At 38.6% G+C, this 25,581-nt stretch overlaps 2 protein-coding genes across 3 annotated transcripts; both read left to right on the plus strand.

Annotated features, from left to right (window-relative positions):
• Positions 1-1,877: 1,877 nt before the first annotated feature.
• LOC146483677 (mannosyl-oligosaccharide 1,2-alpha-mannosidase IA-like) lies at positions 1,878-25,074 on the plus strand. 2 transcript variants are annotated; one of them, XM_085105819.1, is made up of 12 exons: positions 1,878-2,152; positions 2,266-2,561; positions 9,556-9,771; positions 10,363-10,443; positions 11,943-12,037; positions 13,622-13,745; positions 15,727-15,820; positions 16,301-16,416; positions 17,110-17,208; positions 19,271-19,388; positions 21,160-21,332; positions 22,524-25,074. In XM_085105819.1, exons 1-12 carry the CDS (start codon positions 1,900-1,902, stop codon positions 22,755-22,757), a joined length of 1,899 nt encoding a protein of 632 aa, XP_084961945.1. In that variant the 5' UTR covers positions 1,878-1,899; the 3' UTR covers positions 22,758-25,074. The 2 variants fall into 2 exon arrangements, with proteins under 2 accessions (XP_084961945.1, XP_084961946.1); XM_085105820.1 differs by having other exon boundaries at positions 2,269-2,561.
• LOC146483678 (uncharacterized) lies at positions 3,940-5,161 on the plus strand. The gene has a single exon (XM_085105592.1). It carries the CDS (start codon positions 4,220-4,222, stop codon positions 5,159-5,161), a length of 942 nt encoding a protein of 313 aa, XP_084961718.1. The 5' UTR covers positions 3,940-4,219.
• Positions 25,075-25,581: the final 507 nt, after the last annotated feature.

Below are 25,581 nucleotides of genomic sequence, written 5' to 3' on the forward strand. Positions count from 1 at the left end.
GTAAACGAAATTCTAAAACTTGGTACAAACCTGTCAAACAAAAAAAAACAAACAAAAAAAACACGGGTACAAGAAGAGGACATTTCTAATTACAGTGAGTCATTATACACCTGCTTAAAGTGACTCCTACAACAATCAATCAATGAGTTATTTATTCATACAACAACGACAATGTAACACAACAAAAATACACTTATCTATTATTTATGCTAGGCAGAAAGTCCACCCAGCCCTACAATAGCTTCGCGAGGTTTTGCGAGTCACGTATTTCTTGTTTATCCTGGTTCTGATTATGACGTTTTAACAGGTGTTTAAGGATGGTAAAATATAGTTCTCGAAGACGAGTGTTCAGTGCCAATATGTAGAAATTATTCCAGACGTTTCGGGCTTAGCTTAGTTTAAGGATGGTGTCTACTAATACCGAATAATTTTTGTGCGGTTTATGACTTTGTGGGAAAAACAGATCTTAGCAAGGGCTATTGAAATCCAAAAAGAAAATTGGAGGTTATTCTAAAAAGCAGTAAAATACAACGCAATCGGTATGCCAGGCGTTTTTTTCCAAATTGAAGCTTTATTATCTCTGAAAAATGCATGGTTGCCAATGGTTGCCCCAATTTTTTTTTTTTTAAATACCAAAAGCACTTGCTAACTTCTGCTTTCTCTGCATAGTTTTAAACCTTGCAAAAATTATCCCTATATTAGTAGGCACCACCCATAGGAAACCCGAGTATCTCGAGATGTGCAGAACGTGTGCGCAGTAACCGGTTTTTCTCTTTTCAAAAGACACGTTTTGGGTTACCCTCTCCCGTATTAACCAGCATCAGCAATCTTATATTTGGGAAAAAATGAATGCCAGTTAAAGCGCGTTCTTCCCCATCTAAATTGCAAACGAAACGAGAAGCAGCAGAAAAAACATTGTTGCAACGTTTCCTGAAGGAATTCACGGCGACAAGCAAAAACTCCAGTGAATCTGAGCTAAAGGCAACAAAAAGCGATCTAAAAACTCATTTGGGCAAGCAGTTGCTCCGAGCCCTTCATTTGGCGGCAAAGGGATATGGAGGATCATGGCGGGTCATCAAAAAAAGTAAAATTAGCCTCACCACCATGAAGTCCAGATTTGTGTATTGTTTCCTGACAATAGAACAACAGCAGATTGGGCCGCCAGATTGATAAACATACTAAGGGTCTACTAATACCTAGGAGCAGATTCGTGAATCTGGTCACGCGGTTAAGTTCAAAATGTTTCGCGAAATTCACATTGTACAACAAATTAGAAATAAGAAATTGTGATTTTTCGCTGAGACGGGTCAGCAATTATGTGAAATACAATAACGACCTATTAAAATAAACGTAGTCAGAGTTCCCAAAGATTGGGAATTCGATGGACGAAAAAAAATCGTCTTCTATATAAATGAATCCCCTTTCCAAAGAGATCTTTTCCGTCTCAATTTATTTGTCGATGAAAACCTTCTTTAATATCAAAAAATGAAAAGGGAAAGTGTAGGCACCGCCGTGCACAGGGCCGTGCATATGGGGATGACCGAAGGTGGTTGCTAAGTAACGACTTAGGGTGACAAAGCTTATTCCCAGGGTCCTCTGGCTTGACATCTCTACTGAATGCTTGTGCTCTTCCTGTTTTGAAAGTTTTTGAGTCAGTCAGTGAGCACATAGCCTACGAATGCAGTCGTATTTCCGGCTGTCGCTAGCTTCTCTCCGACAGCCGGAATTTTTATGCTTTATCATTTGAATCTCCCGTAAAAACGTGTAACGTGTGTTGCCAAATTTTAAACGCGGGTTCCTTTTCAACCAATGGGCATCCGACAAGCGAGTAATGTTAGGTTGAGACCCCAAGAACACTTTTTCAGCGGTATTACCCATGATGGCGGCTTGAAATTAATCATGGCGATTCTGCCAAGTCACCATAGATTTCAACCGATTCCGGTCCATAGATCGGGCCTTAGACTTAGAGAAAAATATGTTTTAGTGTTAATATTTATAGCTTTTCTTCTTTTATGCTTTGGCGCATTTTTTTTCGTGCCTGACTTGAGAGATAGGACGTATCTAGAGGACGCTTACAAGAGGTTCGTTGGCGCTGGTGGAGAAATTTTTCCAATCAAGGCTCCCAAAACACCCGTTGTGAAACATGTTCAAGGTAAATGTCAATATTGTATCGACCTGTAGGCCGTGATGCTTGAATCTAAAAAGCATGGAGTATCTATGACACAGCAATTGCTAATTTTCTTTATGTTTTCGTTCCCACGCAAGAAGCCACTTCTCAGCCCAATGACGGGAAGGTCGCCGACAACCAAGATGTTAAAGTTAATTCTGCCGATAAATCTCCCACAAAACTATCATTAAACCACAAGGAATTAATAGAAAAGATAAGAAAGGAAAAGGAAAAGTTTATTCAAGAAAAGAAATCGCAAGTGGAGGCTGATAAGCAAGCAAAAATTGAGCAATTAGTAAACAGTTCGAAAGTGGATGACACTGGAGCGAAGGGAATTACTGGAGGAGAACCTTCGGATGAAATAACAAGAGAAAGAAGAAACTTTATTAAAAAGGTATGTTATTGCATTAACTAGACGTGCAAGCAACAATCATTGCTGTCTCTGTGTTGACGTTTTCTTAGAAAACAAGAGCTGCATGTTTCGGTGTTTCAATCGAATTTTTCCTCTCAGAAAGTTAACCCAACAGAACAGGTCAAGAAAGGTCTAAAAGTCGAAGCATTTTTTTCTCACTATAGCGGTCTTATCACATCAGCCGTACTGTTATGGTTTATCAATTGTTATAGAATTCTCTTGATAATGTTCGACCGGCTGTTAAAGTTACATGCAAAATTTACCAAATGCGCGCGTGTAAGGATTTTGGCATTTTCGCGATAAAATAAGTGAAAATTATTTTAATTGATTTTGTGATTTTTTATTTGGCTTTATTGACTGCCTTATTTTCGAGTGTTGCTGTTACCTCAACCATCTTGATTTAAGACAATTTTCCATCTACTTCAATTTTTTTCAAAACTTGAGCACCTTTGATAGAAATCGGATATTTGTTTAGGTGGCAAGTGATTTATGTGATGACTTTGTGCAGCTGTTGCGTTAATTTGAAATTTTAGAAGTTAGATGGTGGAAGGTATGATTTCCCTTCTACTAAAATTAACTCATCATTACTCAGTCGGTAAGTGAGGCTAAAAACTGCAGAAATCAAAATCAGCTGTAAATACTGAGTTTTTTTTAGAGACTTACCTACTGGTAGAACCTGCAAAAAATATGTAAACCAGACATGTTTACAAAATACTCTCAGGGTTTGGAGTTGTGGAGGTGGGTGGCTCTACAGTAAACTGTGTTTTCCAAAGACTAAAGCCCCATTCACACCAACAAAACATGTTTTATTAAACCAGGTTTAACAAAATTAAAATTGATAACAGAAAGCTAACACCATTGGCTTAATTTGACATAGGATTCAACTTGTACTTTAACTTTAAGGCACCGTTACACGTTGAGACTTTAAGCTGAAACTTGTGTGCAACGGCGCTGCGAAACAAGTTTCACGAAGTGGTGTTACACGGTGAAACTCTTGTTTTTTCACCACTGCGACCGTTGCGAGCTGTTGCAGAAGTAGAAAGTGGTTCTAGTTTTCATGAAACTTGTCTCGCAACGGAAGTTCGAAAAGTTTCACAAAACCAACCATGTTACATGGTGTAACGCCTGCTGAAACTTGTTTCGCCGCGCCATTGCACATAAGTTGCAGCTAAAAGTTTCAACGTGTAACGGTGGCTTTACATGTATGCTTTCATTTGTGCTAAAAATCTGTAGTTGAAAAGATCCAGAAGCAGCTTTTATGAAGGAAACAATTTCAAACTGTGTTTAACTAGACAGCTTTTAAACATGTTTAAGCCTTGGTGTGAATGGGGCATTAGTGTAGCAACTGAGAGCTTTAGGCCCTGTTCGCACTACGCGAAATTTTGTTTGATTTGCCAAAAAATCTGTCAACGCGAAGCCATTTCTAGTGCGAACGATTTTTTGCACGCACCAAAATTTTTGCAAGGGCAACGAAACTTCAAAGATTCCGTCGACTAGCTTTGGAGGCTGTAAAAATTTTGCCAGGCGAGAAAATCCTTTGTTCCTTGACATCCATCCGTCATTGGGTCATCAAATTTCACAACATATGGATTACGAAGCGAACGTGACCGTATGACTTCCCGCCATTTTAATTGAGCTAGATGGATCCTCACACAAGCAACATGGATCCATGGTACTTCAACTATTATGGCTCGCAGTGCTACCAAGATCAAGATCAGGGTAGTGAAAGTTATTACGATTCCCAAATCGCTACGCAACAGCAGTACTTCTTACAGTTTCCATCGCAGCAAACTCGAGCGGATTCACAACATATGCATCCACATCCGTTGAACACAACATCCAGATCCGTAACATCCACTGAAAATCAGACGACTGCTGCAGCTACTGGAAGCACAGAAAACACGAAAAAGGGAACAAAGAGAAAAAATGCCAGGTATGAAACCTTCCCCTTTAAGGAAGAACAGTATCTGGTGAATCTGTGGAAAGAAAACTTCGAACAACTTGAGAGCAAAAACTCCCGCAAAGTGTGGACCAAAATCGTCGATGAGCTAAATGCGCAATTCAGTAATAACCGCACCGTAGATAAATGTATGCGTAAGATGAAGTACCTTATTGACAAATATAAGGAAAAGAAAGATTGGAATCGAAAACAAAGCGGTGGCCATCTCAGGAAATCTCCGTTCTACGACGAGATCGACGAGATTCTCGGCTGCCGCGATTTCGTCACATTTAATAATGTGAAGGAAAGTGCTTCAAGTTCCAGCGCAAGTGCAGGTTGCAGCAGTTCATCTTCGCCATCCTCGCCACAAGTATTGGCTGAAGATAACAACCGCGATAGTGAGAAATCGCCAGAAGAAGCTAAAAACGAAAGAAAGCAACGCAAGAAAAGGAGGAGCACGGCAGCCGTTCGCGAAGAGCAAGACGATGCGATTGCAGCGACCCTAGGCCACGTGAAAGACCAAGGTGATAAACTGACCTCCGTCCTCACTGAACTGCAGAAATCAAACACTGAGCAAACGAAAATGATGTCGCAGTTTATGGGAGCAATGTTGGAAGCACTGAAAACCTCCAAAAATCAATGACATTTATTTAAATAACTTTTTATTCAAGTACTAGTAACGTGACAGTTAAGACATTTTTGTGAATGATCAACGGCTTTAACAAATCATCTTTACATTTGTCACATACGAACTCGGACTTTTTCATTTTCTCGAGGAATATATATGTGTCTGATTTCATATAATGCAAGATTGTGAATATCGTTGTGTTCCGTGCAAGTTGTATTTTAGATATTGAGTGTTTGAAATATCAACAATCGTACTAAAAATAGCTGCCACTTTCAAAACAAAACAAATCAAATGTTACAAATATTTTCCTTTTTTTTTCCAATGATTTTAACATGAATGATTCATTTATTTTTCCAATGATTTTCTAACAAATCGTTTATTAAACATGACTTTTAAATCAAGTAAAAAGGTAATCCTTTAGTAGTTCTCTTACGTCGTCTCCATCTCTTAACACTTCGTCGCTGTTGTTGAGTCATTGTCATTACCCTCGTTGAAATCACCGTCTTCCCATTCATCACCAGCCAAAATACAGAAATTATGCAGTACAGCGCAGGCTACAATTATTTTGGACACAAAAGCTATATCTCTTTCCTCTATAACATCTAGTATCCTCCAGCGGCTTTTCAAGATCCCAAAAGCGCACTCAACCACGACTCTTGCGGAGGACAATTCCTTATTGAATCTTATTTCCGCTGGGTCTCTCGTGCCCTCGGGGTATGGTTTTTGCAGCCAAGGGGAAAGTGGGTATGCACTATCTCCCACCAGATAGGGTTGTATCTCTTCGGTTCCGATTAGGTGCATTGGTCCAGCTGAAAGGATATCCCCATTTTCAGCTTTTTGATAAATACTGCTATTTCGGAGCACTCGAGCATCATGTAAACTCCCGGGAAACCCAGCCGCGACATCAATAAATAATTTCTTCCCATTCACTACGGCCTGTACCACAACACCGTGTTCCTGGTATCTGCTGAAATAATCAACAGCACTCTCCCTCGGTGCTCTGATTTTTATATGAGAGCCGTCGATTGCTCCGGCAATATTTGGTAGCATTGACAAATGTTGAAAAGTTGCAATTGAAGCTGCCGTTTCATCTACTGTCAATGGGAGTTTAATGAAGTCATTTCTGATGTCATAGAGTGCATCAACAACGTCTCTAAATGCTTCGTGGACGGTAGTTTTTCCGATATTCATTGCCAGGGCTGTATTATCGTAAGATCCACCATGTGCTATCCGATATAATCCAATAGCCAAGACTTTCTCAGGCAGTATACAATCTCTGAAGCGAGTGTTCTCTCTCTGGACATAACCCCTTAAGAGCCTCAGTAAATCGTCGAATGACTCTCTACCCATTCGCATATTTCTACGGAACAAGGTCTCAGGAAAATGGCGCTGGTGCAGATGGATTTCGAACCAAGATTCTGCAGGGCGAGGAAATATCCAGTACGGGTGAAAACGACGGCGATGGCGGCGTCTTCTCAGCTGAATTAAAACCTCCAAAATCCATAACAGGCGAATCCTAGCAACCAAAACTATAACTAATTGTTGATGTAGCAAGATCAGGTTTTGCATGAAAAGCAAAAGGCAAAAAAGCGCCATAATAACATTTCGCGGGAGCATTTTTCATTCACAAACTTCGACCGGAAACTTCGCGCGAAAACAGACACCGACAGACAAGATGTCGTGACATCTTGATGGTAAATTGATTGACATCTGTTACTAAAAAAAAAATTCGCATCTTCATGTGCGAACAGGATTACGAAAACAAAAAATTGGTGATTACAAAATTTTCATTTTTTTTGCAAGCGCTAAACTCAAATTTTCGTCTTAGTGCGAACAGGGCCTTAGGGAGGGTGTTAATTGGAGACAGGAAATGCTGATTTTTGTGTTGAACCATCTGAAAATATGATCAGTGACATGAACTTTATCCATAATATTTCAGTCAAACTTTATGTGTAGTCAAGTTGAAATCTGCCCGGGTGAAGGGAATCTTACAATACTCTTGCTTTTCAATGTCAATTGCTTCACTGTTGTTCTCAATCACAATACCATGCTCGTCCCCAGAGTATCTTTTGACTTGGTGCCTTATGGTTTTGTTGATTATGAAAATGGGAGTCCTCACATATTTTCAAGTTGCCAGCGAAAATTTGTCAGAGTTTTGTCTGTTTTTTCCCACTTTGTATTTCTTAAGTCTTTCTCAGTCAAAAACATAATAATTTTCTAGAATTGAAGACTAGGAAATTGACTGTCCCCAGAATACACTGTATCTTGTGCCAACACCATGACAGCTAAGATATTTGGAGGGCTCTGATGAGACTAGAATGGAGAGATACTTTTTGGAGTAGGGGTACTTACAAAATACATGTAGTAGGTGTGCTTACTGATAGATTAAGCAGTTACTTTTACTGTGCCATTTAATAACAATCATGCGGACTCCGAAGTTCAAGATAACGCACTGCTGTATTTGTCACTGTTGTCAAATCAGTGTAGCAGACCTCTCAGAAAATAAAGTCATGTGGTTCAATGAGGTCACATTCATACGCTGTGATTGGCGGATTTTGATGTAGTGGCAAAAATGTCCCTCTGGTGGCATCATCTTATCATATTGGCAGCATCGAAAATGAGAAAAAGCAGTCAAAATGCTCAAGTTTTCCCCTTACTTCTACCAAATATGCCTCTGATTTCAGTGCTAACGTGAGTGGCAGTTTTGAAGACAATGGGAATGATTCTCAGTGAAGTGAAGGGATAACATGATGTCACATTCTACTCGGCCCAACTCTCAGTGGTTTCACAGACATTTTTGAATTGAGTAATGGCGGCAAACCGAATGTGGAAATTATGCTTGAAATAATTGAGCTTCCCGTCAGAATTACAACTTGAAATTTTGCATGGGTAGTACTTTCTTCCTATACTTTTGAATGCTGAAGATAAAAGGAAAGTAAAATTTTGATCACAGTAGCACTTTAAAATAAAAATTAATAGTCCTAAATCAGGGTCCGAAATTAACTTTTTTAGGCAGGCGCCAAGTGGCGGCCGGAATTTTTTTTTTTCAGTCGCCATATGGAAAAATGTGGTCGCCAAAAAGCAGAAAAAAAAGTGTCAATAAAATTTTTCCTTCGCAGCGAAACACAAACCAAAATTTTTGGTTGCCAGATGGAAAATTCTGCTTGCCAATTTTTCTTTTAAGAATCAGAACGAAGAGAACGCGTTTGCGTTTGGGGCCGCAATGGCGATTTATACACCTACCACCGATAAAGCACGACGAATGAATCGAATGCCGGCTATATACGCAGTTTCATAAGACTGCTAAATGTTTTAAGTCAACTTTATACCTTCTCTTGTCTCTACCTTTTGGAGAAGAAATGTACCCGATTGAAAAACTGCCGGTAGGTTCTTTGCTCTATGTTCAAAACCGTAAACGATCTTTTCTTTTGCGTTCTGTCAAGATGATCGACAGATCGCCATGTTGTTCGCACCAGGCCACAACCGTGCAGCATTTCTCGTTCAAAAAACGTGGCGGCGAAGCTTTGCACTGCTCGAGCTATGAAGCGTTGTGATAGATTTATAATACAATACAATACAATACAATATTTATTTTGCCACATACAACAATTACAGATGGAAAAAAAATGATGAAAAATTGACGAAAGAAATTAAATGGCGAGAAAACCTGAAAGAAACCACGAGGCTTATAAAGTCAGGCTTCCTCACTTTTAAAAAATAGCTATCTTATATATTAGAATTACAATATGGACTTATGATAATTAACTTTGACCGCGCACACTTACACACACACACGCACACACATATTAAGTAAGTTAGTTGAGAAATACAGCCTTACAGAAGTTAATACCTAGAGAGAAGAAAATCTTTAAGCTTTCTTTTAAAAGAAGCGGAGGAGGGAGAACTAGTTATGTCAGAATTTAAGCGAATTATAAAAGTTTGGACCTTGAAATAACAGGAAAATCGATTTTATACTGCAAAAGCAGTGGAAAGGTAAAAAGTAAGTGACCAATTGGAGGGCGGCTTTGAATTTTATTTTTATCGATTTGGCTGAAAATCAAAGTTATTGTTTGTATAATGATCGTGGCATGAAATAGTTAATTGCCCGCTGGTGACTAGTTGTGAAATTCTGGTCGCCAGTGCAAAATTTTTAGTCGCATTGGCGACCAGGAAAGCACAATTTCGGACCCTGTCCTAAATAGGTTCAATCTGACCATGGGTGGGAGAGGTTTCTCTCACATGCTTTCATCTTGGAGATTGACCGGACAAAGACCGTAACATCATAACCGATTGTAGGGAAAAGAAACCCCTCTGAACCCTCAATTGTAATTAAGTGGATTGGAACGTGAATTGGTGGTGTAAACTTGACATTACTTTGGTCATGTGTAGTTCTTCCCTTATCCCGGCAGATGATGGAACATGCCTGGTCAGGTTATGTTAACCATGCCTGGGGAAGGAATGAGTTACGACCAATAAGCAAGACAGGGCATTCTGCGTCGATATTTGGAGCGTCTTCTAATGGTGCTACAATAATCGATGCACTGGACACTCTGTATATCATGGGCATGAAAGAGGAGTTTGAACGTGCAAGGAAATGGGTCGCATCGTCTCTTCACTTTGATCATGTAAGTACCAAGAATTTTTGGTGTTTGATTTTAAGCAAAAAAAGTGCAGTTCAACTGTACTGTGTTACAAAGTCGTCTGTTGGTTTAATAGCAGAATGCAAGCGCTGAATCTCAGGATGATGAGTCCATCATATCCCTTAATGCTACACTGTCTGAGTTCATTTTGTTTTTTGTGAATTAAACTCATCAACAATAGATGAGCGTGGGGGAGGTGCCTGTGAGGTTGGTGGAACCAAGAACTGCATCCGAGTGCAGTGGGTAATCATGACAACCCTGTGAGTGGCATCCACCCAGGCACCGTCACACTGCTAATCAGTGGAAAACTAGCATACTTAACATATAGTTCCTGAAGGGCGGGTAGGGTTAGGGAGCTTCAACTTTGCGAGCGTGTGCAATGTGAAGCAACATGAACGAAATGACCTGACCTCAAGAGGAAAGCTGTAAATTCCCGACAGCCCCTGCGAAGTTATGCGGCCACCCCAAATAATTCGAATGGAAACTGCTAGCCAGCACTGTCTCGAGTTTAACTTAGCCTAAATTGCATTTAGCCACATCTAATTAATATTTTTGTCTGACTTGTATCTTTAACAGTCTTCAGATGTATCTGTGTTTGAAACTACAATACGATTTCTTGGTGGACTTTTATCTGCTTATGCGTTTACTGGAGAAGAGGTTAGAGTGTTTTTATTCAGTTAATTAAAGTATTGTGGTGCAGTTAACCCAGACATCCTTTGAAATGAGTATTAAATTTCAGCCAGCTTCAGACAGCTATGGCGGGTTTCACTCGTGAAATGCAAAATAATATGCTGACCTTGAGATTGGAAATAAATGTTGAAACTGTGATGAATTAGTTTCATGATATAATTTCTCTTTTACATAATTTCTCAAATGTATAAACTCCCTACTGGAAATCACTTTCCACATTCTTCTCGTCTGGCCATGATTCATAACTGCTCTCAAAGTGTTACTTAAAAAAATTTAGCTGAATGGTGTTTGATGTTCCTCTTTTTTGTCTGGCGCTCTATTTGACTAGGGTTAGTTGCCCCCGTAGGCCCCGTCTCACAACACTTCAATGTTCACAACCCTGTGGGATGTTAAAGAACCCAGACACTAATCGCAAAGAGTAGGGCATGGAGTTCCCGGTGTGCTGGTCTGGCCTTTCTGCTGTTTCATAATTTCATGGGTTTGGGTGGGTAGGATAAGGTTGCTAATGGACATATGTTGATGTAACCAGCATTTGAATATATATATGAATAGAAAATGCGGTATATAAATGCATTACCATTACCATTAGTTGTTGTAAGTTTTACCACAAGAAAATGACATAACGTCTTCAATTTGGGTGTTTAAAATATTGTAACATTGTAGAAAAGGAATATATTCAATGATGTTTGGTTTGTCTGTGTGCACAGTCAAAAGAATGGCATCTTCAATTTGGGTGATCAAAATAATTTTATTTATTGTTACTGACTATTTTGTGTAAAATTATGTTTAAAACACGAGCAGCAGACTGTGTTTTATCAAAATTTAAAACCACGAGGTGCAGCTGAGTGGTTTTAGACCCGATAAAACACATGCTGCAAGTTTTTTGAACGGCTTCAAAAAAAAAGCATGTGCCAAGAGAGTTTATAACAATGATGCTTTTGTGAACATTGGAAATTTGCATATGGGAAAAACATTAAACACCACATACTAATAAGGAGAAGGTTTTATCTGGTTTTGAAACCACTGCACGTGATGTTTTATCGACCATTTAATAGGTCAATGGGCTTATGAATTATTAATGAGTTTTTGAATTAAATGTAAAGCTTAAGGCTGAATTATTGGGTACAGGTACATTCATTTGTACGCAAGTGCAAATTAATGAGGAAAGAGACAGTCTAATTTAATTCTCACTTGTGTGCAAATGAGGACTACTTTACATGTATGTGTTGTGATTTAACATTTGGTTGGTTTAAAATTTTGGAAACCAGCTTAATTTTTATTTTCCTTTGTGCGGTAATCTGAGATAAAGGGAAATAAAAATCAATCTGATTTGAAAATATTTAAACCCTAAAAATTTTGAACCACAACATATCCAGCCAACCAGTATTTTCTTTTCAGTCATTTGATGAATGAAATTATCACATATTGTAAATTACATTTATAAATTATCATTTTAAATAATTTAGGTTTTTAAAGTGAAAGCCAAAGAACTTGGTGACAAGCTTCTACCAGCATTCAATTCACCAACAGGAATACCATGGGCAATGGTAAATTTTGCCAGGTATGATTCACTGGTAGTACTGACTAAAACAATTGAAGGGGTGCGTGAAATAAGGCCCTAAGTGACTTTTGATGTAAGGTCAAATTCTCCTTTTGTTTCACAAGCGAATACAAGATAATTTGGAAGGAGAATCTAGCAATTTATCAGAAGTCACTTAGGGCTTTTTTCCAGGCACCCCTTCAATTAAAGCCCTGCATAATTAAGTTTTACATAATTTAAACTGTAGTAAAATGTGAAGAGCTACAGATGGGTTCATTTTCTACTTAGGATAATTTGTAGTTCTAAGAAGTGTGCAAAGTCTACATTGTATAGATTGGAATTCAAGAATCATGTTTCTAAAGCATGATAGAACCACAAGACATCATTCTGTATCATATGTTCTACACATTCTAGTTTGATAGAGCAGCAATTTTTTCGAGCTCTGTCATGCTACATGTACACAACTTCTGGTGTGGTGGTTATTTTGTGAAGTTACAGATTCAAGTTAAATTTGTGCATGTGGCAAAAAAAAATGTTTGATTCAGTTGTGGCTCAGCTACAGTCAGTAATTGAGCACCACACTGGCACAGTGTCTGAGTCAGAGCTGTGCTTCCATCAAGATACACAGGGTATCCAAGAAGTACAGTTATGTCTCTGTTTAAATTTTTTTAAATGTGAGGTAAATTGGGAGCAGGGATGGCTCAGTGGAGAGAGCACTCGCCTCCCACCAATGTGGCTTGGGTTCAATTCCTAGACTCAGCGTCATATGTGGGTTGAGTTTGTTGTTGTTGGTTCTCATCCTTCCTCCGAGATGTTTTTCTCTGTGTACTCCGGTTTTCCCCTCTCCTAAAAAAAAACCACATTTCCAAATTTCAATTTGATCCAGAATTTAGGACCTGAAAGGAAATTGCTTGAATGTGTTAACTATTCAAGCTGAACCCCATCTAAATGTGTTATATATTTTAGGTATTTAAAAATGAGTATCTACAAGATGCCTGGACAGTCCCTCCAGGCTAAACCCTCACCAGTTTCAGTATTTCATTGTCGGAAGTATCTCATTTGAGTTCTGTGCAGCCAAAGAACAATATTTTAGTTGAGAATGATGTATTATTCAGTAAATGACACAGGCATAATCGGAAAAAAATCCAAGTGTTCCTATCAGGAGTCGATCCTAAGACCTTTCGATTAATAGTTCGGATGCCCTACTACTGAGCTACAGGAGACTCGTGGGAGCTAAGGCCATTAAACTAGGTTCATGGGGCAAACATTCTGCATACTGCTAGGATTTGAATGTCGAACGTGTAGTATATGAAATACATGTGATGGTATATTTCCAACCTGGTGAATGAATGAGAATGATGTATTATTCTAGAAAGTGACACAGGCATACTCGGAAAAAAGATTTCTGAGTGCTCCTATCAGGAGTCGAACCTAAGACCTTCTGATTACTCTACCACTGAGCTACAGGAGACTTGTGGGAGCTAAGGCCAGTAAACTAGGTTCATGGGGCAAACATCCAGGCTGCATACTGCTGGGATTGGAATGTCTTTGTTAATTAACTGTCAGATGTTTTTAACATTTTATTTGTTTTCTTTTTGTCTGTAGTGGTAGTGGACACAACTGGGGCTGGGCATCTGGTGGATGCTCCATTTTAGCAGAACTGGGTACTTTACACTTGGAGTTCGTTTATTTGTCTAAGATCACAGACAATCCAATTTATGCTAAAAAGGTGAGGTCCAGTAGGTCTGGTCTGATTTTGAACTCAGGCCCTGTTCAGACTAGGTGCCCATGCCAGGACAATGTGCCCGGGCGCTAAAAAGGACATTGTTCAGACTCCTTGGTGCCCAAGGAGCAATCATGTTCTCCTTCGTCAATTAAGCGCCCGCTACTTTGTTTGCTGTATCGTAGGGAATCATGAGGAAAAAACGTGGGAACTGACAAAATCCTGTTCAGACCAGTGCTCGTGCCCAGGAACGGTGCCCGAGTGATACCCTTGGAGGCAGTGCCCGTGCCCTGGCACGGTACCCAGATTTTTGCTTGGGCACCAACAAAAAGCTCTGTTCAGACTAGTGCCCGTGCCCGAGAACCAGGAACCGGCACCTAGTCTGAACGGGGTCTCAGTCATAGAGTAGAAAGTGTGTAGAATTCAGCATTTCATGACCATGCGACAAAGACAAAAGTCTGAGCTCCCACTGGGAATTAAACCCATAAGCTTCCAACCATTCAGATGTTTTAATCATTGAGGTGGGGGAGACGTAGGTTAATAATAGGCCATTTTCATGATGGCGCAATTTTACTACAACTATCAGGATTCATTTTGTTTTCCTTTTCAAATTCAAATTTTGTAATCCCAGTGGACAGCAAAGAACAATAACTGCTCTAATTAGCATGAGAAAACGAAAAACCAGAAGGATTCTGGTAGTTGCAGTAAAATGATGCCATGGTGAAAATGTCCGGTTATTGAAGGATGGTGCCTAATCTTTTGCTACCGTGCATACATTTGATGTGCATCTTTGGATGGTCTGAGAAGCTCTGGTCACTGATTTCTTAATGACCGTGCCTCCTATACAAATTCAAAGGTATTTTTGTGTGGTTTATGGCTCTGCAGGTAAAGAAGATCTTAGCAAGGGGTAAGAAATCTAAAAAGAAAATCAAAATCTAAAAATTGGGCATTACCAAATATTTCCCGAGATAATTTAGTTTCAATTTTGGAAAAAAAAAATGCTATACATTTTTAGAATTATCGTTGCTTAATAATCTCTCAAAAATACATCATGTTCCCCAGTTTGCTTTTAGGGTTCCAACAGCCTCTGCTAAGATCTGCCTTTCCCACATAGTCAACATTTTACTGCATAAAAATACCTCTGTATTAAGATGCACTGTCCTCAAGGGTTTCAGTAAAGGTGAGCTGTTTAGCAAAATGCTATTAATGTGAAAGTTGTAGCCTTTCCATTTCATTCATTTTTTTATGGCATGGGTGGGGTGGGTAACAGTGAGATAGAAAATGAACTGACAGTGGCAGCCAGCAGCACTTTCTGTGTAATAAGATCCAATCTCAATTTGTAAAATGTAAAGTGGGCATGTACTGTTGCCAGCTAGTTCACAAAACAACACTCCACATTAGGGGTCTTACAGTGCAATGAACTCAACCACCAAAGCAAAGTATGAAGCTAAACCAGAATTTCCCAGGGGGAGGAGGGGTGCAAAACAAAAAACCTTCCATGGTGGGAGTATGGATATTTTCTGGAACTGTACAATTTACATTATTTAAATTTTACTGTTGTGGGGGAGGAATGCATGACAAGCAAGAGTCTGCGTGGGAGGCTCATACGCGTATGGAAGGTATTTTGGTTGGACAAATTCCCCCCATCCCCCCTAGAATTTCCAGTTTAGCCTCATATTTTCCCTTCAAAATTTTGAATTTTTGAGACCCCTCCCCCCCCAACTCGGAATTTCCAATGACCTTCTCTTGGGGTAGGTATGGATATTTTCTAGATCCATACTTTTAAGGGGACGCAGGGTTGGTTGTGACATGTCATTTTCACCTACTTTAATTTAAGATTTTCCTGAAAATTTCTTTACTTAATTAAAGACTTGAAGATCTCCTTCCTCTTTTCACTACTTAACTGTGCGTGTAATGATTTAAGTTGCAAGAATGCCAAATCTAGAAGGACCCTTTTGATGGCAACGATTTTCAACCATTGTTTTAGGTCTACCGAGTCCGAGAAGTCCTGGATCAGATAGAGAAACCCAATGGATTGTACCCCAACTATTTGAATCCCAGGAGTGGAGTTTGGGGTTCACGTAAGTTTTGAGAATTGCTTGAATGTCTTAAATTAAAGGGGAAGTATCATGGGGTTTTTGGTATCTTTTGTTTGAAATGATAAAATAAAACCTTCAATCAGCTGCCAAATAATTCTAGAATGATGAGAGGAAAGAAATCAACTCAATTCTTGAAACGAACAACTTGTAATCTGTTCTAGCGCATTTTGGAAACAAAAATGTGAGAACTTGAAAAACATTAGCTTAACATTTTTCAAGTTTCATTCCATACCGGCCTTCTCTGTCTCTGACCAGAGGCACTAATTGACAGTTTTATTGCACTGGGGTAACAATTTATAACAAACTTGACAATAATTATTTCTTTGTTTCTGCTTTCAGTCAAACATTTTTCGGTTTTTTTTTCAGCAAATTTGCATGATACTTCCCCTTCAATTAATGATTTCTGTTTTTAAGAAGATTATAATTAATGTAATAATCTTGCATTCCTCTTGATAACAACAGAGCATGTTTCCCTGGGTGCCCTGGGAGACAGCTTTTATGAATACTTGATCAAGTCGTGGGTGATGAGTGGAGAGACGGACACTGTGGCCAGGCGGATGTACGACAAAGCCGTGGAGGTGTGTCTTAATTTACATTAGGCTACTGCAGCTAAAATTGTGCTCAGTAATTTTCCAAAATACATGACAATTTTCTGAAAACACATCATCCTCCGTGGACAGTTATAATATTATGAACTCATTTGATGACCAGCTCACAAATGGCTTGATAGCTCAGTTGGCAGGGCACTGGTTTGAATCCATTGCAAGCCTTAATTTTCTTCAGGCTTTCCTTTTGCAACTGCTTAAGTTGCAATTGCTGGGAGGGAGCATGGCCCAGCCATTAGGGTGTTGAACTTGAAATCCAGAGGTCCCAGGTTCCAGTCCTACTCTGACCGCTAGCTGGAGTTGTTTCTCGGTAGCCCCAAGTTCAACTCCTCGGCTGCGCTTATAAATAGCCAGGTATTCTGCCTCCTGCCAGATGGGATTTTTAACCATGTTATGTTCAAATTAAATTATTTTTTTGTGAAGTTTAATGCTCGGTCCCACTGGCACCTGTGCTACAAACACTGCTAAGGGTAATTAAAGGTTATTTAATATTTATTTTTTTATTTATTTATAAAGTTCTGTGATGGTCTCTTTTTATGTTATCTGTCACTTGTCTTCAAATATTATATTGACATTTAATACGTTTTGCATTCATTTCAATGTACTCTCAAGTTGATCAACAGAAGGTGAGTATCTCATCAATGTTTATTCTATTTTGTAACCTAGGCTATAGAAAGTATTTTGGTGAGAAAGTCGTCGCCATCAAACCTCACATACATTGCAGAATACAGGTTTGGAAGATTGGAGCACAAGATGGATCACTTGGTAGGATAATAATAATTTATGCAAAATATTAACATGAATTGTTCTTAGACTAAGGTTGTGTTCGATTGACCGTATTCCGGAATAAGAATAAGCGGAATAGCTGTTAGATTTCCTTTTTAAAGTAATTTGGGAAGACATTTGTACAAACTTTCGCTGACACATGATAATTTAAGAGCCGTGTCATACGCCAGCAACTCCTAAACCTTTTATGAGGGATTTCTTGTCATCATTGTTTGTATTCCTATTCCGGAATAGGGTCAATAGAACACACCCTTAAATAACATTACTATACTAATAGGCAGCCTAGGGCTACAAGAGATTATTACAAACACTCACTTTCCTCAAGTTAAGTGTCTGAATCGAACCGCCTCCCTGCAGAGGTGGTCCAGTCTGATTCGTTAAGGGGTGTTATAAGGCTGTGGTATAGACCCTTAATTAATTTTGTATTTTTATATCAAACACAAGAAAGTATGTTTCATCAGATATCCAAACACTGAGAAGTAGGTTGAAAACACGAGGCGTAGCCAAGTTTTTTTAAACGACTTCGGGCTGTTTGGATATCTGATGAAAGATGCTTTCGAGTGTTTGATATGGCTTCTCAAATGGTCAAGAATTCTTGGAGAAATTCAAGGCTAAAGTTGGCAAAATTGGAACATGTATATATCCAAACCACGGTCACAGTAGTGATTTTCTTTGTTTTCTCTTGACAAATTAATGAGTTTGAGAAAGTATGTTCCAAAATACTCAATTGAATAATCACACGTGATGATTCCATCCACAAAAGTTCGAGCTGTTTTGTACACTGTATAGCACATGACAGTATACAACACCACAGGACAGTAGTGATCAGTAGCTTTCAATTGAGACCAATTGAGTGCTCACATCTTCAGATTTCATCCACAGACTCAACAGTTAGAATCACCTTGTAAAGCATAATAAACAGCACCACGGGAAAGTACTGCAGCTGCAAAAATTTATAAATTGAGCTTTCATTTGATTGACCACACTTCATCCAGAACTGATAATGATTTAAGTAAGCACATGTGTAAAGGTTTGGCTCTACGATTGAGAGGGTCAAACTTGCCACACTGGCGGAAGATGAAAAGGGTCGTGTTGATTGGTTCTCTGAGCAGTACAAATTTTGCTAAATAAAGACTGTTATCTTACAATATACTGCTCACATAGTTGTTCACCTTATTTTGGGGAAATGGCAACGTGCAGTTCCAGAAAATATCCATACTCCCCCCACAGAAGGTCTTTTGTTTTGCATCCCTCCTCCCCCTACTAGGAAATTCCAGTTTAGCTTTATACTTTACTTCTAAAAGTTTGACTTTTAAGACCCCCCTCCCCCTAGGAATTTTCGATGACCTTCCGTGGGGTGGGTATGGATTTTTTTCTGGAACTGCACAATACTAAAATGTTTGTACTCAACTTTCATCTTTGCATCACATACACACTTCCCAGTTTTTCCATTGGTGTTGGCAACTTTGTGAAGAGCCATAACCTCTATTAAACTACTGTGTACATAGCTTGTTTAGTCTGTATTGAGAAAATATTGACAGCATTCCCATGGTTCTTATTAGGAGCCAATAACCAATAATATTATTGTTTTTACAATCTATTCACATAAATGTTACCGGCTATTGTGAAAAAATTGTTTCCGAAATTATTGAGACCACTTTCAAACTTCATCGTATTTTGAAAAAAACTCATCCTTGTTTTAGGAATTATTTTCCTTTCACATTGAAAATCCATCACCTATAAAGAAATCGGTCTTGGTTCGAGACTTTTTTTTCCTTCAGAAACAATGCTGACTTAAAGCCCTGCCATGTTTGGTTTCCATTCTTCCCACGGCCATATCACTCCCATCATTCCCTGGGAGACATTTAACAAGATTGTGACCACCTTCTATTGCAAATTTATTACCTCCTTTTACAAATCTTAACAAGAACCTTGCATTCCAAACTTTTCTTGCAAGAACTTGGCCAATTTACCCAATTATATAATGATTGTGATGTTTGATTGCCTGTTCTTATTCATGTTTTCTTTTGTTAACATTCAGGCTTGTTTTACTGCTGGTATGTTTGCTCTTGGAAGCAAAGGTTCAAGAAATGAGAAGCATTTTGTCAACCTTGGAGCTGAAATTGCTAACACTTGTCACGAATCCTATCGCAAAACAGGTGAGTTAGCCCTTTAGCTCTCAACTAAATTGTGCATGGTTTCTCAGTATGCAAAGATGTTTCGTTGTTTTTTCAGTATGTAGAATGTTTGTGACATGAACCTAGTTTAATTGCCTTAAACCCCACGAGTCTCCTGTAAATCAGTGGTAGAGCATCCAAACTAGTTATGAGAAGGTCATTAGTTTGACTTCTGTTGGGAGAACTCGGATTTTTCTTCTTCAGAGTATGCCTATGTCACTGACTGAAAAAGTAATCTATCATGTTTTGGTGTGTTTGTCAATATTTTGATATTTTCTGGGATCCATAGAAGTAACCTTACACATAATGTTTTTGTACTGTTTTAGAGATTGTTTAAGTTTTTTTTTTTTTGTGGTTGTGGTGGTGGTGGTGGTGAGGGGGGGGGGGGGGGGTAATTTGAGTGATTTTTAGCAAAAGTTGCTATGAATAACAATATTTAAATGACAGACAACCAAAGCAAATCACATAGGATTGGAACTCTGGCCTTTCTGAAGGAAAGGGCATTGCATGTTCACTACATTAGCTAATAACTTTCAAGATTATTTGCCAAATATATTTTCTTACTTATAGTGGAAGATACCACTGATAATCTGGCAAACTAGAATGAATGAAAAATAAACAGAAATCATGCTGACATGCGATTGCATTCACACCACCCAGTAATAGACCCTTCTCCAAAATGGCAGCAACAGATTTGATTGAGTTAAAAATGAACTGGATGAAAAACTGATACCAGCACTGGAAAGAGCACCTTTTCTTTAGTAACCTTGCAAAGTTTCAGCATATTAGGTGTTATATCAGCTTAGGAATGTAATTTACAGACGTTTGTATGACTGGGGGTATACCTCATACCCCCAGTCATACAGACGTCTGTAAATTTTTCATTTTTCAACTTACATTTTCTCAGCTGATATTACACCTGTTATGCTGAAACTTTGCAGGGTTTCTAAAGTAAAAATGCTCTTTCTAGTGCTGGTATACGATGAATTTTCGGCCGCCATTTTGGAGAAGGGTCTATTAATCTATTGAAGCATAGATTAATAGATCCATCTGTCCAAAGTTCTTTTAAGCCACGGTCTATTGCAAACATACAAATCTGATTTGTTTTGTTAGTTGTCTACGTAAACAGCTAATTCAAACAACAAATTCATAATTTTCTCCTTACAGTGATTGGGCTTGAGGATGATTGTGTTGACGCCCATTCATTAATCTCAAAACTGAAAACCTGTAATGATTGCACTCTATAAATTTTGATACTTTTAATTCCCCCCTTTTTTGCAGGTACCTTTCTTTATTTTTGGCTAGTTTAAATTATTTAATTTATTTTAATTTATTTCCTTGTTTTCTTGGCTGCCGTCTAATTTGCTATTGGCATGAATCAGTTGCTTGTATTAATTTTTTTTCAATTCACCTGTAATGTATGAAATAGTGTGACTTTTTTTTCTACCTGCCTCAGTTAGCTTTCGCTATATGCGAGTAGTCTTCGTCTTTACAATATGAAAAAGAACTTTTTAATAAAATGATGATGATGATGATGATGATGATGATTTTGTCCGCATTTTCGATGAGTGCTAGTCAACTTGCTGCAGTTTTGCATAGAAAACTTGGCCTTGTAGCTACAGTCTAATAATATTATTGTCAGTGAAACAAAGAGAAGTCAATGATGCAATCCAATTTGTGTGTGTGCAATATAATACTAGACCATAATGAATTTCTATGTACAAATTATAGTTTTTGTCTGTTTAATTTTCAGCCACTGGTATTGGTCCAGAGGCATTTAGATTTCAGGGACCTCACGAGGCAGTAGGTTTACGCAGTCAAGAGAGGTATTACATACTTCGACCTGAAGTTATTGAGGCATACTTCTACATGTGGCGCTACACACATAATCCCAAATATCGAGAATGGGCCTGGGAGGCAGCTCAGGTTAGTAAAGATTGATTGATTATTGATGGACTGACTGACAGACTGACAGACTGGCCAACTGACTGGACTGGACGGGTGTTCTCAGCTGGATTGTCTTATATATACCTCTTACTGACTGAGTTCAAGGTCCGTACTGTAGGTTACGGACCAAGTTTTTCCCGTTGACTCATCAAAAATTAAGGTGAAGAACGAGGATCCGTAAAGGCTGGTTTCCATATGATCGCGGATCGCAGATCGCAATAAGGTCTACGATCGTCTGCGATCCTGCGATCGCGATCGCAGACGATCGCAGAAGATAGAACCATGTTCTATCTAAAGGCTGGTTTCCATATGATCGCAGACGATCGCAGACCTTATTGCGATCTGCGATCCGCGATCATATGGAAACCAGCCTTGACTTACAGTAGGGACCGAGAAAACGAGGTTAGTAAGCTATTTATTATACCTCTGAGGTTTATCTGGTGCGCGGGAAAGGAACTTTCAAATCAAGCAGGCCATACAGTGAAATACGGCCCACATAATTGACCAATCACACTGCGCATACTAACTGAGATATCATAACGCTTTTATTGCTTATTTATGATCCATTTTCTACATACTTTTGAGTGTCAGTTTCACTCGTTTTGTTTAGTAGATACCTATGTGTCTTGCATGTTATGGTGTGTTGTGTTTGTGTGTGTGTGTGTGTAATGTGTGATTTGGACCTTGTAATTTAAATTATTTCCATGTAAATATGGCTTCCTTGTTCTTTGACTCCATCAGTTATTTTAGGAAGCCTGTACCTTTCATTTATTTACGTGCTATTTTTTTGTTAGTACATTCAATTTAAGTAAAGATCCTAATAAAGTTTTGTTGTTGTTGTTGTTGTTGTTCCATACTAGCAACATAACAACATGGCCTCACCTCACAAACATATATAAAACAAAAACATCAACAACAACTTGATGTCAGTTTTATACATTGTATGTTACTAGTGTGGACTAGGCAACTTAACGGTGTAAGAGGAGAATTAAATGACATACGGATAAAATTCGTTTCCTAATGTTCTGACCGTGTCATCATGTATGAACCAGGCTAAAGTTTTGAGGGCCACAAGCAGTAATGTTCTGTACATACCATATTTTTTAATACATGCCAAGACTGTTAATAAATACTAACAGAGGTGTTGGCGTTTTTTTAACCCTTTTCCAGAATATTGAGAAGTACTGTCGTGTTGGTGTAGGATATTGTGGAATAAGAGACGTCTCCACGACAGCAGTGTCACACGACGATGTCCAACAGAGTTTTTTCTTAGCAGAAACTTTGAAATACTTGTATTTGACATTTTCCGAGGACACTCTCATTCCTTTAGACCACTGGGTCTTCAACACTGAAGCGCATCCGCTTCCTGTACTCGGCAAAATGCAACCAGCTCAGAGTAGATAGGTAGGACACCTAACATCTTAAATGTGTTTAAACGAGGATTGGACATTTCTTGTCCAAATCAGAAGCTTCAATGCATAGTTACTTGAGGGGCTGGTTAGGAAACCTTGCCACAAAAACAACGGTGCTGCAATTTATGTTGGAAGGGCTGCGACCCTGCACAATCCTTTGTTATAACGTTCACACCACAGTTGAATATCTTAACAAAAGCGTTTCGATTGGTCAATTGCTCCAACACATTCCAAATTCTAGTGTTGCTTGTGCAGGGTCAAGGCCAAAAAGACAAACAAAAACATATAGCAAAGAAGTTTGTCAGGTTTCATAACCATTGCCTGTAATTAACTATGTTCAATGCTAGTACCCCTGCTTCAGTTGTATGTACTGTTAACTTTGTATATCAATATTGCACTAAATACATTATACTTCTCAATCATATTGAAATTTTCATACTAGCTAGCTCCATTCGGCCAACCGAGATGGCGGCTGATTTCTGTTTGACACACTACAGCTTAAACTACTTTGACTGTCCCAAATACCGGTAATGATTTTATTAATTCCACAAACCTCAGCCATAGGAGGGATTTACTTAATTATTCTCAAACCTATTAACAATACATTAAGACAACACAAAGTGAATCGCTCCGTGGCAGAGGTTTGAAAATGTTATCTTAATTGTCGCAAAATTTGGTGATCCTTTTGCTTTGAATTCTCCAATAACACTCAAAAGAGTGTTTCATTCGATTTCCAAACGGCCCTTGAAGTTGGTGAAAATAATACTAATGATAACACTTTATTTAATGAGGGTGATATCAATTACCGCCCTCCCTAAACTATCATAAAACTAAGGTAAATTAAACTATTGATACAGGTTAAAAGAAATGGATACGTATAGTCAATATGAAAATGTTCGGCAACAGAGTTTTCCAGTATCATCTTCCTTTGGAGGTCTTTTAAAAAAGCTTGGCAGGGCCTTGTTTCTTCAAACCACTTCTCGGCTTTTTGAAAATCGGATGAAACACCCTTCCTCGTGTGTAACATACAGTCGAACCTACGCTTACGGACTCCTCCCGTAGCCGGACACCTCTCGTAAGCGGACTCTTTGTCATGTTCTCAGCTACATACAAACACTACATTTTTAACCTCCTATAAGCGGACACCTCTCTTAAGCGGACACTTTTTCTGGCCCCAAGGGTGTCAATTTACGGGAGGCTCGACTCTATTATACATCTTGTTATCATCAAATTGCTCTGGGCGCCTAGAGTTTTCACTGTAGCATAATATTTCACAGGTTTGTCTCCTAACGTCTCAGCTTTTGGCCTTAATTGTGGGCTCCTTCATTTATTTTTCCATAAACAAAAGTCTTGAGCTCACACTGGCTTGACTCGCAGTGAGGTGAGATTTTGGACCAGTATCATGTGAATGAGTAGCAGGATCTTTGTTCATAAGTTCAGCCACATTAGCATAAATGACAAAACTAGCTACAAACAAATGCACTCTATAAATATTATTGAAAGAGCTCGGCAAACTTTATAGTACTCATTGAAATTTTTTAGCTTGATATGGTTAACAGGGTTTGACACAGTAGTGTTAAACTGGGATGAAGTCGTAGTGGTATGATGAAAACACCACCCTCTTATATCACCTACTTTGATCAAAATTTCAGAGTTTATTCTCAGAGTATGGTTTTGTGGGTTTATTGCAACAAAAAATACCTTCAAAAATTATTACAATTATAAACACTTTTGTTGTTGTAGTCCATAAAGTCAGCCGAAAATAAAGACGTTTGAACACATTCAGTTCGCAAAAATGATGTTCACTTGTCGAGCTTTTTGCTTTAATAAATCGTCTTTTTGATAAGAAGTGCTATATTTGTACAATGTTTGAAAATGCAATCATTTGGCAGTTGTTCCAGGCCTCCTAGATTAGTGCCATGTTTGTAGTGACAGTTCAACATCTCAAAATATTTGAGAAGCTCAAATACATGCAGATCTATCCTCACAACCCAGCCTCTGGAATAAACTCTATACATTCATAATACACAATCTGTAAAAATTAAATAGTGGGTATTGGAATGAACATTTTATATAGCTTAGTATAACTAGGATTGTACAATAATTTTAGAATTGTTTACATCTATTCCCAATACAATTTTTGATTGCACCATAAGACGTAAATATTTGATTCATTATTTTAGCAATTTTTTTTTTGGAGCAATTTGTAAATGTAGTACAATATGCTGCCCAGTCGAGGGTATAGCCAATACGAAGGATTAGCACTTTTTAGGTGGAAAGAGAACAACTTAATAAAAGGTATAAGTATAGACCGCTTTATCAGAATTGGCCGGCTGGAGAGAACTGGTTAATGGTTCTCATTGACCTAATAAAAAGGCAAAAAGGCCGATGCGCGCGCGTGGGTCTTGCGTGTCATACGCGCAAAGGTTATTGTAAACAATATGACAGAGTTACTTTGCAACACCCCGCCGACTTTCCTTTCTCAGAATAGGAAGAAGTTCTTTCCCAGGACCGTGGAGAAGACAAATTGTCTTCATTTCATTTTATACGCGACTGAGATTTGATGTCGCCACTGGCACATAGTGATTGGCACCAAATGGAACCTCCTTCAACGCATTGTTTAAATTTTGATCCACCCGGCTGGAAGAGATTTCTTTCTGGTAAATCTTTTAGCATGTAAGAAGTCTTTTGCGTCTCTAGTATTTCGCGTAGTGGGCTTGTTTACTTCCCCGAGAGTTCCTACGCGAAATACAAGAAACGCGAACGACTTCGCACATGGTAAAAGGCTTGGCAGAAAGAAACCTCATCGTAGCATG

The sequence above is a fragment of the Pavona decussata genome, unplaced genomic scaffold (assembly GCF_977016875.1).
Source record: "Pavona decussata unplaced genomic scaffold, jaPavDecu1.1 SCAFFOLD_38, whole genome shotgun sequence".
Lineage (NCBI taxonomy): Eukaryota > Metazoa > Cnidaria > Anthozoa > Scleractinia > Agariciidae > Pavona > Pavona decussata.